This window comes from Numida meleagris, chromosome 1, assembly GCF_002078875.1.
Source record: "Numida meleagris isolate 19003 breed g44 Domestic line chromosome 1, NumMel1.0, whole genome shotgun sequence".
NCBI lineage: Eukaryota > Metazoa > Chordata > Aves > Galliformes > Numididae > Numida > Numida meleagris.
In genome coordinates, this window is record NC_034409.1 from 111,439,701 (window position 1) to 111,456,036 (window position 16,336).

Genomic DNA, 16,336 nt, shown 5'->3' on the forward strand with positions numbered 1-16,336 from the left:
TTGTGTGTGAAACTATAAATGTAGCTATTACAGTTTCAATGTTTCATTTTTATGGTTGCTTTTACGAGGTTAAATATTAATAATCAGCTGTGGTAAAAAGGATGTTTGCAGTGAAATATATGAATATATTGCAAAATCAATATATTTTAGTTCTAACAAGACCCAGTATCATATGAATGATGAAACTAAAATTCCCTCTAAATTTCTAGGACTATTTTTACAAAGACTCAGAGATATAATTATATAGATCCAGAGTTTTCTTATACTGACTATGAGCGACTGTCAAAGGAAGTACATAAGGAATACTATGCAGATTTCATTTCTAGTTTAAGGCAGCGTCGCTTAGAGAAAGATGCCACCAGGTAAGACTTTTACTTAAAGGATAAATAAATATTTTAGGTTTATATGAAATATACACATACACATGCAGAATTGATTTAGTGGCACTGAAATTATCACATCAGAAATACTTATGGTCTTGGGATCTTCATTTTATAATGTATTCAAAAACAATATAGGTCAAATGTTCATTTAGATACTTAGTGAGCACTTCCAGGGTAAAACTTATGTCTAGGGCTGTGGATCTTTAAGTAAAACTGAAAATGAACTCTGGGAAGAGTTGGTTATGGATCACTGCAAAAACATGTTAATGATTATATTGGTGTTTTTCTTTAAAAGTAGGAAATTGTATGCATTTTTAATCAGCATATGCAGCTCATCTATAGTGATGTGTTCAGTATGTGAATTATGACATAACTTGTGTAGTGTAGCAGAAAGGATCAAAGGACCGTATTGGCATTCTAGTCTTAATTCTCACAAATTTATAAAGTGAGAGTGTATGTTTGTTTGGTGTGCTGTGGAGCAAAATCTGGGAAAGCTAGACATGGCAGCTCTGGTTTTTTAGTATTGTTTAAAAAAAAAAAAAGAGGGGAGGGAAAAGCTTGTAAAACCTCCCCTCCAAAAGAGAAGATGAAGTTATACCTTAAAGACTGGTAAGTCTGCAAAACCTATTGTTTAAAAATTGAGGAGCAGAAGGTTAATGTTGTATATACACTCTGCAGTGTAAAGTGAGATTACACTGTGATTCAGACAAGGCCTGCCAAGGGTGAATGCATCTTATTTTTTTTATGGAGACACAGGGTATATGGTTTTCTTGAAATGAACTGGTGTTGTGTAGTGTATGGGCTGCTTTTATGGCTGTGGACTTACATGACCATGGCATATTTAAGGTATTTCTGGAGGAGCAAGAACAGAAATGAATATTTCAGTTATCAGATGAATTTCACAGTTGTTATTGAACTTAGTTATAATTTTCTAAGTACTTGATATGAGGCATCTGCTTAAGATCTCTGGAAGTTTAAAATCTCTTGGTTACAGGTGGAATTGATTGGAGTCTAACTTTGAACAATAAAAGTTAATTGCTCTGAAAACTGGTGCAGATCAGACACGCACAGTTAAAGGAATCTTTGTAATCTTGGCATTTGCTATCTTTGAAGTGTTTCACTTGACAACTTCATTGTTCTCAAAGGTTTACTTTAAACATGATATAGTTTGTATGTTCTTGTAGCCATCCTGCTTGTAACCCATTTAGCAAAGCAGTATCCACAAACATGCAACAGTCTAGTCCTTGTCTAAACAATGTACTAAGAATTTTCAATTTATTTGTTATATTTGAGATTTATATTGTAGTGAAGTATTCTTACTTAGATTTTAAGATAAACAACACTAAGGTACTCTGAGTAGAACAGAATTCTTAAACTTACAGATTTCCATACAATTTTTTCTCCTTCCTCTCTAGGCAGTTCTATATTTATAATAATTCTGTGAACATAGGTCTTAAACCAAAAGAAGGGATTATGTCACCAAAGATATCAGTCACAGATCTTCACAAGGAGAAGCTACAGTTGAAAATGCTTTCTTTGGATGAGAATTCCCTATTAACTAGTAAAAAACTGGCAGCAAGTGCTTCAGTCAAAGAAGTAAGTCAAATGCTTGAGTAGCAATATAAGCGTAACATGTTTACCATACTAAAAGAGAATAAGAATTTTGATCCTGTTCTGAGAAGATGTCTTGTGCTTATCCCAGGTTTGGAGTGGGCTTAATTCTATGCCGTCTTCTACTCAAGAGAAGGATGATTGTAATCTAACTTTGACACTCAAACAGCTTCATCAAATACTTATCGGTAAGATTTTTATTCTTGTCACTAAATGCATACAGTTTTTATAAAAATGCTTATTTGTAGTAACACAAAGTGCTTTCATAGTTTTTCACCTTAATAAAAGTAGCTTAGGTCACTGTTAGCTTGGTATCTACAGTAGTGTTTAACTAAAGCTTTGTACTCATCAGACAATGCAGAGAGAAAATTAGGCTTGGACATGTGGAAGGAGAGCTTCCTTTAAAGGCCAGTCATGCTATGGCCCTTTATGGACAAATGAATGCAGCATAATGTAAGGCCTGCTCATACTATTATGGCTTGTTAATGCATACTAGACCAGCAGTAATATGAGCAAGTTTCCTTGGAGTCCTTAGAATGTTTCTTAAAGGTAATAGTTGTCAACGGTTTATGGGTGTTCAGCCCAGTTCTGTGATGAATGGGACGGGGGACCCACGGGCCCATGCCTGGGGAAAAGGGTAAGGAGATGGCCCTGAGAGCGAAGAACAGCGGCAGCAATCTGAGGAGAAACAAACTAATTTACTAAATAAGATATCGGAATGCAAAACAACACACTATAATACAATATAATTACAATTTAAGCTGATAAATCCAATACAGAGAATGTCCCAAAATCAAGGTAGGCCTTACTCTACTACCGACGATAAGACGGCTGGAGAGCGAGGTGCTGCCAAGACGAGAGACGGGCGGAAAAAGGGACGAGGTCTCGTGATCTGCAAGTTTTTATCTTTTCCCTCTGTCCAGAAATGGTAACAGAGGAGAAAAGTACCCTGGGGACTGTAGTAGTCCTCTTCTGAGAACCAGGTACATTCACTACATGATGTTATGATGTGGAATACCAATAACCGAAAATCACAAAACCATGACAATAAGGTAAAACTTCTTCAGAATCCTCCTTCAAAGTAATTGCAGTAGTATGCTCTGTGATGCGGGAGTAAACGCCTTCTAAAGTCTGTGAGAGGCTCATCCATTAACAGCACTGGGTACTAAAACAGGACTGTTTTAAGGTTATAGGGGCAGATCATATTATTTAGCTGCAAAGTGAAAAATGTCATTGCTTTTTGGGTTGTCTTTTGAATTTCTGGTGAAGCCAGAACTTGAATATTGTAGCTGTATATACTGCTACACCTGGGGAATAGTAGAGTTGTTGGTTGTCTAACTACTTAAATATCTGACTAATTAAGGAAAAAAAATATACTTGTAAGTTCACGTGTGAATTTGTTCTGCTAAGGAGTTAGTCCTCCAGTTTACAGAATTAGTCAGAACAAGTTGTTCTGATGAGACTGTTTCAGTAGTAAATTTAATCTTGAAGGTCTTATTTCTGATCTATTCTAGGTCCTTCTACTATGAACTTTGGTGATGTTTGTGTGCACTCTACAACTGTCAGAAAACTGCATATCATCAATAACTTGTTGGTTCATATATGGTTACAAATTGAGATTGAAACTGATGAATTAGCAGTGAAAGGTCAATTGTGTCATGTGGTGCCTCCTCTTACAAAGACATGTATTCCAGTAGAATTCAAGGCAAGAATTTGTGGAATGTTTAAAAAGTAAGGCTTCTTATATTTGTCTTGATTTACATATTAAGCTTGCATTAGTAGAAAAAAATAAATATTATGGCTAGTTTAAACTTGGTGTCATTATGATAAAATTATGAATGCATGGTTTTGGTAATATCAATAACTTATGTAGGTTCATGTTGAAAAATTTTACAAGCATGTTTAGCCATAGGGCTGCTGATATATTGGGGAAAACGTTTGCTGTTTTAGTTTGTTATGAGAAACTTTGTGAAAACACTGTGCTCCTTCTATCATAGTCTTACCTCTTTGCATCTGTGCTCATATCACACATTTCTATCTGGGTAGATACATAGGCAAAACCGCTTACTAGATTTCTGGTATTGAGATGGAATGATTAGTTTACTAGTGCTGTTATTGAAGAACAGTATGAAGATAATATTTTGGGATGATCTTCAACAATCAGATGGTTTACGTTACGTGCAAGTCAATTACAGGCAGCTTTTTCTTGTCAGTTTTAATTGTTTCATAACTGTCTTCCTAATGATTACAATCCATATAAATTTTACTTTGACTACAACATAACTAATACAGAAAACCTATTCAGAAGTGTATGTTTTTATGCTACAGATCTTTCACTTACACAATAAACGGCAAACATCCTGGGCATGTGCTGGTTATTGCAGACGTAGTGCCTGTTGAACTTCATCTGTCTGCAAGAGAATTGATTTTAGATCCTATTCCTGGCTACCTGCCAGAGACAGAATTTAGAACAACAGTCAGGGTGTCTAACCCTGGAAACCGTTCTGTTGAGTTTACTTGGAAACCTGTGACTACAAAAAAAGGAACTGCGTTTTCTATACAGCCAACCAAAGGTATACTATACAAGTACAGTGTGTATGCGTGTATCTTAAATGTCAATAATCTTAATACAAACATCCAGCTGCTAATAGAGCTCTATTTTTATCTTTGAGTTGACATCAATATATCCCCTAGTAGTATCAGATTGGACTGTTGATACCAGAGCAGCTTTCCATATGTAAACCCTGCCACCACACCTTAAGTCCAGTTTAATGCTTCCACATCCAACAAACAGGTTTTATGTAACCATTTTTCTGAGCTCAATCTGCTGATATCTAAAAAGTGATGCAGTGGTTGATGACATCACACTGTTCATCAGGATAAGAGACTTTCCAAAAGTGCTGTGTAAAGAAGGCTGCCAGAAGTTGACATGGACAGTGTGAGTGAAACAAGTATAATTCAGCCTTTTCACTTGCAGTACAGCTCAATGTTTATTAAGAATGTGTGAGATCTTTTTTCCTTTGAAAGGTATTGTTCTGTAGGAGTATGTTGGTGCTTCGTTATTAAAAAACCAAATGACTAACTGCTGGCTGAGTTAGCATTATTCAGTTCAAAAAAGATTTGGCTGGATGAGGAGCTTGGTGTGCTCTGATTCTTGAGAGAGATGCTTGCAATTGACTCTGGAGGCAAAATAGGTTATTTTTTAATATAAAAAAGCATATGTTCCTTCCCAAAGGTGGTATTCTACGAAGACCATCCTTTTATTGGAATAATTTCTGGCCAAAAATATACCAGTGAAGTTTGAATGTGATTTACTCTAAGGATTCTAATAAAGTGAGATATTGTAGTTATCCTGAGAGTTCAGAGTCTAAACTTATTTATCATACTGTTTGGCATCTTTGAAATGCTGGTTTTGTCATCAGTATTAGAAGGTTGTTAATTACGAACAACACAAGCACATTAAAATTATATAATGTAATTTGATAATTGTAAGTATGTATGATGTAGTGTGTAAATTCTTCACACTTATTTAGGCTTTGTGGAGCCCTATAGTGACCTGGAGTGTGAAGTTGTTTGGCATCCAGGGTTCAACTCTGCAGAAGCAGGAGAATTCCTTTTGTGTGTGCGTAAAGGAAACACAACTAGCTTGAAATGCTTTGCAAAGGTAACACTTGATACTGTGGGCTTAAAGAAGCAAATTTATTAAGCAAGTAATTTCTTAAATATCAGTCTGTGGTTGTACATTCAAAAATATTTTAGTTTCATATCACTTCTATTTGACATATTATGAAAAGATATTGCTCTAAAGAATTGATGACAAGACAAAGACGCTTTGCCTTTTTCTGGTCTATGATGGTGTATTTCCTTTGACACCACAACTGAGTGGTCTGTACATCTTATGCTGTGGTTGTTCTTGATTTACTTATATAAATAAACAAAGGTTGAGAGGTGGTCTAACAGTTCTTTGTATGTATGTTATAGAGATGCAAATCAAGGAGAAAATACTTTTTAATTTTATTTTATGAATAGCTTCAGGGTAGCAGTTGTTGACTGGCTGATATGTGACTTTTGTCTTGTTGTTTGAGCATGACTTCTGCTAACTTGGAAATTAATGTTCTGCATTGTTTTCTAGACAGTGTCAATCTCAAACTATTTTAAGGTGGAGTAGAATAAGCTTACAGAAGGAATCCTATGACACAATAAGAGAGATTCCAGAAATAAGAAATTCAGCTTAGTTGAATCATTTGATATGTATTGTTACATGTGTCAGGAAGTGTGAATTAGACAGATTTTATCTATTTTAATTCTACTGTCTGCTTGCTCTATAGTATTTCCATTTTGAGTGGCAAGGAAACTTTTCCCTTTGATATTTCTGCTTTATCTTTTTTTTTCCTGAGTAGCCTCATTCTTTTGGAACCTTGGAAACTTCCATATCTAAAATATGGCTATGGCAAGTTAGAATGTTCATGGTTTTACTGCATTAAAATCTCTGAACTACGTTGTTCTGCTCACACATTTAGGATTTAAAAAAAAAATAGGGAACTTGTGGTTTTAAATCTAATGAAGATTTTTTGAGTTTATCTTGAGATAAACTCAGAAATGTGTCAGAGTTTGTATCTGATCACTTTGAATCTAGATAGATTCAATAGACTGTGTAAAACTCATCATACACTTAAACTGTGTTTTTTTTGTTTGAATAGTTCTAATTTATGCACTTCCACAGATACGTCAGCTTATTATTTACTGAAAACAAAATTGGGCTGATTATTTATACTTTGTAAGACATTATTTAGATTGCTTATTTTCTCTTTTTTTTAAATTTTGATAGCTTGGTCCCACAAAAGTTCAGGTTATGGAACAAAGGGTACCTTTCAGTCATTGTCCACTGGCTTTACCTATTTGTAAGACTGCCATTCTTCAAAACATAGGATACAATCATGCCTACTTCCAAGTAAGCTAAAGTTATTTTCAGCATATTTAATTACTTGATGTGGGGAGGAGGACGGAGTTCATTTCATTTCGTCAAATTGTTAGTTTTGTGTTATCAGTTATTAGATAAGAACTGACCTCATTTTTTGTCTAGTTTTTCGAAGAAAAAAGATTTCTATGAAGAAGAATTCTGTCCATTTGCTTGTCTATCTTTCTATCCATTATACCAAATCTGACAAGGTGTTAATGATCTAGAAGATTCTAGAAGTTTCCTGAAAACCAGTAGTGAAGGAAGAGCCTCGTATTGATATACCTTATGAGGCATTTAGGATGTGAGAACGTACTGGCTGGTCATCCTGTTTGTACTGGTCACAACAAATGTGATTACATTACTATACTAACAGCTGAGAGGAAGCTAGACTGTTTTATGGTTTAGATAAGAGGTGAACTAAATGCCAGAGCAGGTAAAAATAACAAACATGAATTAGTAGGAAACCTAACCACATTAGTTCTTCTGATAACATAGAAGAACAATTTGAATACATTGCTATACTTATATAGTGACTGATACTGTTCTCAGGAAAATCCTCAGAAGTGTTGCTCTTACTTTTTTGGTACTGTTTGATTAATTTATTTTGATTTGTACTAATCATATTTATTTGTATGTTATTCTTACAAGTTGAATCTTCATGTAAAAGCTTCATGATAGATACAGTGATAATTGTTTTTAGCTGTGAATTTTTCTTTTTCAGTACTACTAATTTCATGTTTGTGTTTAAAGGTTCTTCATTCAAATCCAGTGCCTGGAATGGTCATCACCCCTCCTGAAGGGGTGGTACCTGTGGGAGGCCATGCTGATCTCAAAATCAGTTTCACTGCGGATGCAAAAATGAATTTTGATACAAGAGTGGAGGTATTCTAGTTTGAAAGTGTTTTGGCTTTTGAGTGCTATGTTGTACGTTCGTATGTTGAGACTTAAGTACATTTGATCATCTTAAGTTTTTCTTCAGTGTTCTAATTCCTGGAGGGGGAAAAAACTCTTTTGTCACAGTTGTTGATGGCTAGTAAGCTGTTCAGAGCAATACTGAGACCAAAATGACAGAAGTATCTAAACAGCCTCTCACTTGAGCTGATTCACATCATACTGTTGGCAAGCTGTTGAAACTAACACTTCATTGTTTTCATAAGATCATATGGACATTTACACAGTTTCAGTGTTTTATGGAGTTGCAGGACTGAAATATTCTTCATTTTTTGACTACTTTTTGTTAAAATTAGGAAATAAAGTCAACTCAGAAATGAATAACTGATAAAATTAATCTGATAATAGGGGTGTAATAAACATCTTATCCTAGTTTTCTTTCTGCATGCCTCCTTTCTGAACTAGTCTGTAGTCAGATAAGCAGGGGGGAAAAAAGGATTTCTACTATTGGGGTTGATCTTTGCTACCTTTTTTGACCCTAATCCTGATTTCTCCATCTTCTATGGCTGCCTACGTAGTGTTACTTGAACCTAGCAGTCATTTCTTCATTCCACTTCTAACAAACATTGCTCTAAACAATAACATCTATTTTGCACCAGAAGTTCCCTCAAGGATTCTGTGATTCAGGTGTTCTTCCCAGTACACACAGCAGTAGGATAGAACTAACCCATCCACTTAGCTTTCTCCTGTTAGAGGATACTGCTTGTTCTAGCAATACGACTTCCTGCAACATTTGTTTCTTCTTCAGAAGACTAGCCTTTTTTGAACTTTATTGATGGTAATGACTATCCAGATACAGTCCTTTGCTTTGTTTTTACTTTTTCATATAGTTGTCACTGATTTGATGAGACTTTTATGTTAAAATGACCTTCTCAACAATCACACTGTTCTCCATTAACTTAGGTAGCAATTCGGAACTCAGGAGTACTTACATTTAGGATTAGTGGATTTGTAGATGTTCCTGAAATAAAGATTGACATGGTAAGTATGAGTTCATTCTAGCAATTGGTAATACTGGTAGTGTTTGGCATCACCGTGATGTCAATGTTTCACTTCTACTTCATGTTTTGTTTTATTTCTTATACTAACTTCCTGAGAAAACTATCAAATGAAGGAAATTCTCTTGGGAAGAGGAAAAACTAAATGTACATGTGGAAGTTAAGCTAGTAGATAGCTTTAACTTTTGAATTTGATCACTTGGGAAAAGTAACCATATTAAATAGGAGAGGGTTTCTTTAAGTTAGTTACAGTGAAAAATGTAGGGTAGGGATAAGTGGATCCACTGATGTATTCATTGAAAGAAGAAAATCCTCCTGATAGCGTAACTGGACTTCTATATTGAATTCTTAACTGTTGTGTTTGATATCGTGGTAAGAATTTCAAGATATGGGTTAGGCAAGACAACTGATCAACTGAGATGCCTGCCTAACGGTGAATCTTTAAACAATTATATTTTTGACATACTGTTCAACTACAGACTTGACTTTACAGCACTTTGACCCCCCCTCCTTTTTTTTTCTTACAGGAGCTATTTGATTTTGGTGGTGTTTACGTTGGTTCCACAAAATCAATTCCATTTTTACTGCAGAACAGAGGGCATACACGCACCAGAGTGATGTTTGATTTTTCCAAGTATAAGGATTTTAAACTTGATTCTAACAATCAGACAGGTATTGGCTTTTGCTATATCTCTTTTCACTGAATAAGAAATAGGATAATGCTAAGAGAAAATCTGTGAGAATATTTATGTTATACAAATTTTCTAATTTACAGAAAACCTAAGGCAATCATATTAAACAGCAGTTTAATATAAAAAATGACGCTTCCTAAAACTAAGTATGTGGGAAATCGAGTTTCCTGTAGATTATTATTTTTTGCCTATGGTTGCAAAGGTGTGTAAAAATGTCTGAATACTCTCATAGCAGTTAAAATTACATTGGTTTTTAATTTTAACTGTACTTATTTCCTATTCTTCGACTTTTACCCGCTGTTTTGATAATGCTTACTTTTAAGTTAATTCATCATTGTTATAGTGTTTGGGATTTTTTATAATGGTGCAAGGTGTCTGCCAGTTAATCACAGGATCTCTTTTACATAACACCCAAACTAGAATGGCATTGGAGCAATGTGAGGAATTTAGTTGCTATTCTTTGTGTCTTGTTATGACCACAGTTTCTTATTCTTCATTTGTTGTTGCTCATCCCTTTTCTAATTCAGTCCTGGTATTGCCTGTGCTATACTCAAACTTGAGAGATTTTTGTGGCATGTTCATTCAGCCTCTTGTCCCTGCAAGCTCAGGAAATTGGAACATTTTCTTGAGCAAGCCAGTATTTTAACACTTATATCCTTATGTAGAACTAAATGTGGATGATCACAAAAAATAATCTGATAAGAACAAAGGGATTTGGTTACCACACAGTAGATTTCAAAGGGAAAGCGAAGGCCCCTGGTCAGTTATCTTAGCTTAGAGGACTGTAAGATTGTCTAGGACAGACAACTAGCCAGCTTTGGAATTGATTCATTACACGTGATTTCTAGAACAGACTTTGTGCTTGAAACAAGCAATGTGACATCCACTGAGGTCCCATATTGTTCAAAAGGTTTGGTTCCAGAGTGAATATTGATGTCAAAGGAAGTTTACCTTATGCTTCTGTCAGTGCTTTAAAATGGGACCCAAAAGCCTAAAGAATTAAGGAAGCCTTACTGGTAAACCTCTGTGGGTTGGGCCTGAAAGTAATTTAGGGAAAAAAGCTTCAGCCAAGTACTTTATGGCTTTCATTAAAGTTACTGGTGATTATCACTTCTCAAAATTACCTCCAGAATGCTTATGAAAACATTATATCCAGGTATACCTTGATAAGAAATATTTGCTGTGCATATATCTGTGTTGGACATCACTTAGAATTACTGCAATTATTACAAAATCAGTATTTAGTACAAAGACATCTGTAACTTGATTCTGACTTTTCTTTGACAGAGGATGACAGCTGTTCTTCAGAGTCTTATTTGCATTCAGTTACTCTGCAGGGAAAGTCATCTCTGCAGTGCTCATTGTCCTTCATGCCAAAAGAGGTAGGCATATGAGGCAGTGATGCTTAAAGAGTATGGTTTTAATTTGGCTTAATACTTCTGTAGTGAGACATTCTAGATGTACATTGTAACACGTACACTAGTTTTTTAACAGTAATCTCAGTCTTAACAAGATAAGATCTGAAACTACTTTTATACTATATTGCTTCTTTCCTAAAATGTATGCGTACACAAAGAAATCATATGTTCATAGTGATTTTAAAAAGGGGGACATCTATACATAAATTGAGTTGTCTTACAAAATGTTCATTAAGCTTCCACAATTTGGTAGTCCTTTCTATTTGCAGTTGCTCATGCTTAGTTCAAATGACCAAAGGGCTGCAAAAACAGAAGTTTTATGTGTCATAAAGATCAGCAAAGTTGCTTTCTAATGGAATTACTTGAGAGAAATAATTGAAGATGAGAGACTACAGCTTAGTTTTACATCAAAATCCCATTTTATTGATAGGGAACAGAGTAACAAATTTTAAATCTCAGCTATTAAACAACATTTTGTAAATAGAGGATATAGGGATTTTTATGTATTTGAAGAATAATGAACTGAAAAAAAAGTCTTTGACATTATGAACCTGATTCCCAACAAACTTGTTGCATTAGTTGCTTTTTTACCTTAAAAAAAAAAAAAAGTTTTAGAAACAATGCATCTTGGAAGGATCAGCAATATTCTTTTCTCGTCTGTGCCTGCCTGCTCTCCCTCCTCTTGGCCAAGCTTTTTATTCTTCAAGTAAAAGTTAATTTCTGTGTTCAAATCGTCATATAAATAATATTTGCATATTACAACCTGTGTCTGGTAACACTGGTTTTCCTTCTCTTACTACTGGCAGCTTAGATATCTTGTGCTCAGGTAAACCACTGTGAAATAACTAGTAGTGTGACTTCATAGTGCATTTCCTACTCTGAGATAATTTCTTCTAACAGAGGATGAGTTAACAGATTCATCAAAATTGAACTATTTGAAACCAAATTACTTTCCTCCAATAGCATAGCATGCCTTGAGCTTAGGCAAGAAGCAGTAGATGTCCTGTCTTTAAGTATCTTGACACTGGTGCAGCATTCTCATAAGTGTACACTGGATACAGTGCTATGAAGGTATGTAATTATTTGCAAAATTGTGCACCGAATGTCATCAGTGACCTACTATCAAACTGAAGAGTAACTCAGTAATGTTGATGTTTTCATGTAGGTAAGAAGGATCAATAATAGAAATGTAAGCTTTAGAATGAGGCACAAGGTATTGCTGTTGGAGTAATATCTGTATGGCATTGCATAAACTGAACAGGGAATAAGAGTATATTTTGTATCATAGAATCATAGAATGGCATGGGTTGGAAGGAACCTCAGTGATCATCCAGTTCCAACCCTACTGCCATAGGCAGAGTTGCCAGCCACTAAAACAGGCACCAGATCAGGTTGCCCAGGGCCCCATTCAACTTGGCCTTGACATTTGTAATGTCATTGTGAAGGAGGCAGTTACATCATTTCTGACTTATTTGTATTTATATAAGTAAAACAGGTAGAATAATTATTCAGTGCTGATAATAATTCAGTTAGAACACTTTTTCTATTTGAGTTGCCATACTTACAGAAGTGGATCAATAAAAGCAATAGAAATGATTAGAAGTCCAGAAAGTACTGGACTTCAGAAAGTACAAAAGAAGTTAAACAGAATATTGTTAATATATGGTAAGAATGAATAATGAGTATAAATTATGGTAGGTCGATTAGATTGGAGTTTAAAACTCTCTGTAGCAAAAGGAGTCAAATTTTGAGAAATTATCTTGGAGTCTCCATTACTGGAGAAGAAGGGTTTGACAAGCCTAGGAATGCTAGGCTCTTGGTTTTGGCCAGAGAATGGAATAAATTATGTTTAAGTTTAGTGCATACAATTTTAATTATCTTATTTGTTTACCCAGTAGTTGTTGGAGTGAGCTATCAAAGCTTAAATATTCTTTCTTTGTGAAATTCAAAACAGTTGAACGATAACTAATACACAGAAATATGGTTTTTTTGGCTTATCATGAAATTGGTATGTATAAATGCATCTTCCCTTATGAACAAAAAGCACATAAAAATTTCAGTCATGTGAAGCAAAAACGTGAACCTGATTTTTATATCTACTTACTAAAAGTTGAATCATTATTACTGTTCTCACAATCAAGCTTCAAAACTGTCCTGGTTTCAGCCAATATGGTGCTAAATAGTTGAGTGATGAGTGCATGCATGGGGTACGGCTGCTCAGTGGTGCAGAGCCACAGCCATGATGTTGTGGGGCAGGGTCAGCCACAGGTGCCTGAATAAGGCTGGGGGTTGTTCTGTACCATGAGACATCATAGGGAAAGCCATAAAACTTTGGCCAGTGAGTGGGGTGGGCCCCTACTTGGGGAATGGCTGGGCATTGGTCAGAGATGTAACCTTGGTTGCTTGTGGGCTATTGGTCAGTGGACAGTTGCATTATGGAGATGCGTGTAGATATTGTTACCACTGCATTTTTGTTTCCATTTTCCTCTTCTGTCTTAAGAAATGGCTTTTATCTCAGCTCACAAGTTTGTTTTTTGTCTCCACTTCTCTCCATTATCCAACCTGGTGGGAGTGAGTGAAAAGCTGTGTGGTGCTGAGCTGCTGCTGGGTTACACCACAACAAAAGCCTAATTAGTTTTGATTTTTACTTGTAAAATACTTTGAGATACATATTTCTTTTACGAAAAGCAATGTGTTTGAACAGCATTCTCTTAAGCGTATTTTTTAGCTTAAACTCATGATAGATATTGAAAGCTTTTCATGTTTTTTTTGTTTCTGTTCACATTGAAAGATTGTAATATAGAAATGAGAGGCAAAGTGCTGCTTTGTAACCACTAGTTAGCTTCCAGGTATAACACCGAACAGAGTAAGTTTTAGCAATCATTTCTGGAATATCCTTCTCTAAAAACTTTCCAAGTCTCCTGAGTTTTCCTTCCTTTTTTTCTTAAATCATTTCATGACATTGAAATAGTCCTATTCTTTGAAGAAGTTTCCTCTGTGGATTAGATGAGAACAAAGTAATGACTGCACAAATACTACTTTAACTTTGCTGAGCTAGTGGTTGATATTCTTTTTTTGTTTGGTTCAGCATCTATATAGAAAATTTAGTAGTTAAAAGATCTATAAAAGTAGGATGCTCAAACATACTGATTTTAAAAATTGTAAACAGGATCTAGAAATATTAATTCAGAATCACACAATACTCCTTCATAACGCAGGGATATGTACAATGTGTAAGACTTAAATGTAACAATAAGTTAACTAAGGCCTCTGTTTCAATTTATCCTAGAATCACAGAATGATTTGAAATGGAGGGACCTCAGAGTCCCACCCAAACCTTGCTGTGGGCAGGGCTATCCCCACCAGCTCAGGCTGCCCAGGGCCCCATCCAACCTGGCCTTGAGTGCCTCCAGGGATGGGGCACCACAGCTTCTCTGGGCAGCACATGCCAGGGCCTCACTGCCCTCGGGGTAAAGAATTTCCTCCTGACATCTAGCCTAAATCCCATCTCTCTTAGTTTTAAAGTCCTTCCACCTTGTCCTATTGTATTTTTATAAAGGCTATATGATCCTTTCTCTTCCGTTTTGTTTTACTTTTGAGTATCTCAAATAATGTTTACATTTCCATTTTTTCACCTCAATATAAGGAGGTTTTGCTAGTTGCTTGTCTGACTTGTTGTACAGGGTTTTCACTTCAGATGCTAGAACAAAATTTCATGGTGGTTTTAAGAATGGCAACAAATAAACAGAAAATATGAACATCTGGCCAAATACTTGTTGGATCTCTCCTGACCCTATCAAAGAAGCAAGGATTTTCTGACTTTGACCCATACTCTGCAAGCTAGATTCTGCTAGGTAACGCTGAAGAGCCCTCTGTTTCTCTCTTTTGTACAAGAGAAATGGGCAGTATGTGAGCACAATGAATATTTGCTCAATGATGACTTTTGGTCCTTTGTCTCTCTGCTTTATGAGGCTGGATGATTCACCTGCTAGCAGCAGTGTCATGCAAGTTCTAGTAAGGCAAAAAGGAAAAACAAGGTGCAGGTGTGTGCAAGATACCAAATTCCAGCATCTTGGAAAAAAGACAAATTACACAGCTGTGCAATAATGAGGCCTGTGAGAGCTTTGATTGAGACAAATGGAGAAAGTCACACTTGTCAGAGCTTATTGCTTAGGCTTTATACAGGAAAGTGGCAGGTGGTATTTTTTTTAATTTATGTATTAGACTTTGATAACAATGGAATTGCTTATTTTTAGTGAACAAAATTCACAGATAAGAAATTAACTCTGTGGAAAAGTAGATGTGAAACTGTAAAATATTCAGAGTATTTTTGATGCACGATCTCTATATACTACTCAGTTTAAATGGTGGATTTGAACATTAAAACTAAAGCTCTTGTTGCATTATTTAATATGCTGCTTATAAGTGATAGCCGGAGAGTTCAGACTGCATTAAAATCTGTGTATGTTTTAAGAAGAAGCTAATGTTATGTCTTAGAAGTTGAGTATATATTTTGAATACAGCCGTTGTATGTAAGTGCTTGGTTCTTCAGTACCATTTTATTGTATAGTTAGGTTTAAGTTTTAATCAGTGATTTTTTTAAATATACATTAAAGTTCTAGAATCATTGCTAAAATCTATTTGTTGCTAGTGCTATAAGTAAATTTTAAAATGAACGCAAAAAATTGGTGATTTCTAATGCTTCAAGATATTTGTACAGTGTGCTAATTAGCTGATAAATACAATAATATTTGCCTTTGCATCTGTTTTAAGTTAATTTTAAGTGACTGAACTGTGATATTTTGAAAAACTAATGAATTTGGATAGCAGAGTTTTCTGGGTCAAAATTTTCTTAAAACTCTACAACATTTATTTACTTAGAAAAAAGATGTTTTTCTTTCATTTTCTTGTAAGTACTAAATGAAATATTGCAGAAATACTTTTTATAAGAAGATAACAATTCTTGAAATGACTTCCTATACCAAGCATATCTTTTGGAGGTGAACACATAACAAAAAAAACTGCTTTGTTGCACATCACTGTTCTTTTTAAAGTTTCTTTGAAGTATTTTAATTGTGAAGACACCCACTTTGCAGATCAGGTCTCCTTTCCAATTAACATGCATAATTAGTTTAAATCAGGAGAGGAAAAATATTTCGTATTTTATTAGTGACCCTGAGTGTTTGTGAAAGAGCTTGTACTAGGCTGCTTGCTTCTCATCCTTTCTTCTTTGTAGCCTCTGGTTTACAAAGTTAAACGTAAGCTTCAGAAAAATATCTCAACAGATGAATAATCGTGAAGTATTCATGGATTGTTTAAAATG

At 35.1% G+C, this 16,336-nt stretch overlaps 1 protein-coding gene across 8 annotated transcripts in view; it reads left to right on the forward strand.

The window, feature by feature from the left end:
* Window positions 1-16,336, forward strand: part of CFAP47 (cilia and flagella associated protein 47) — a 280,469-nt gene that overhangs the window by 24,906 nt on the left and 239,227 nt on the right. For all 8 annotated transcript variants that reach the window (XR_002442056.1, XR_002442057.1, XM_021408018.1 and 5 more), the window contains 11 exons: window positions 210-362; window positions 1,799-1,979; window positions 2,086-2,182; window positions 3,509-3,725; window positions 4,323-4,567; window positions 5,528-5,658; window positions 6,823-6,945; window positions 7,705-7,836; window positions 8,809-8,886; window positions 9,431-9,575; window positions 10,883-10,977. Coding sequence is in view for 6 of the 8 variants with exons in the window: in XM_021408018.1 (XP_021263693.1) it covers window positions 210-362; window positions 1,799-1,979; window positions 2,086-2,182; window positions 3,509-3,725; window positions 4,323-4,567; window positions 5,528-5,658; window positions 6,823-6,945; window positions 7,705-7,836; window positions 8,809-8,886; window positions 9,431-9,575; window positions 10,883-10,977 (1,597 nt within the window). In the remaining 2 variants the exon portion in view is untranslated. The remainder of the gene's footprint in view (window positions 1-209; window positions 363-1,798; window positions 1,980-2,085; window positions 2,183-3,508; window positions 3,726-4,322; window positions 4,568-5,527; window positions 5,659-6,822; window positions 6,946-7,704; window positions 7,837-8,808; window positions 8,887-9,430; window positions 9,576-10,882; window positions 10,978-16,336) is intronic.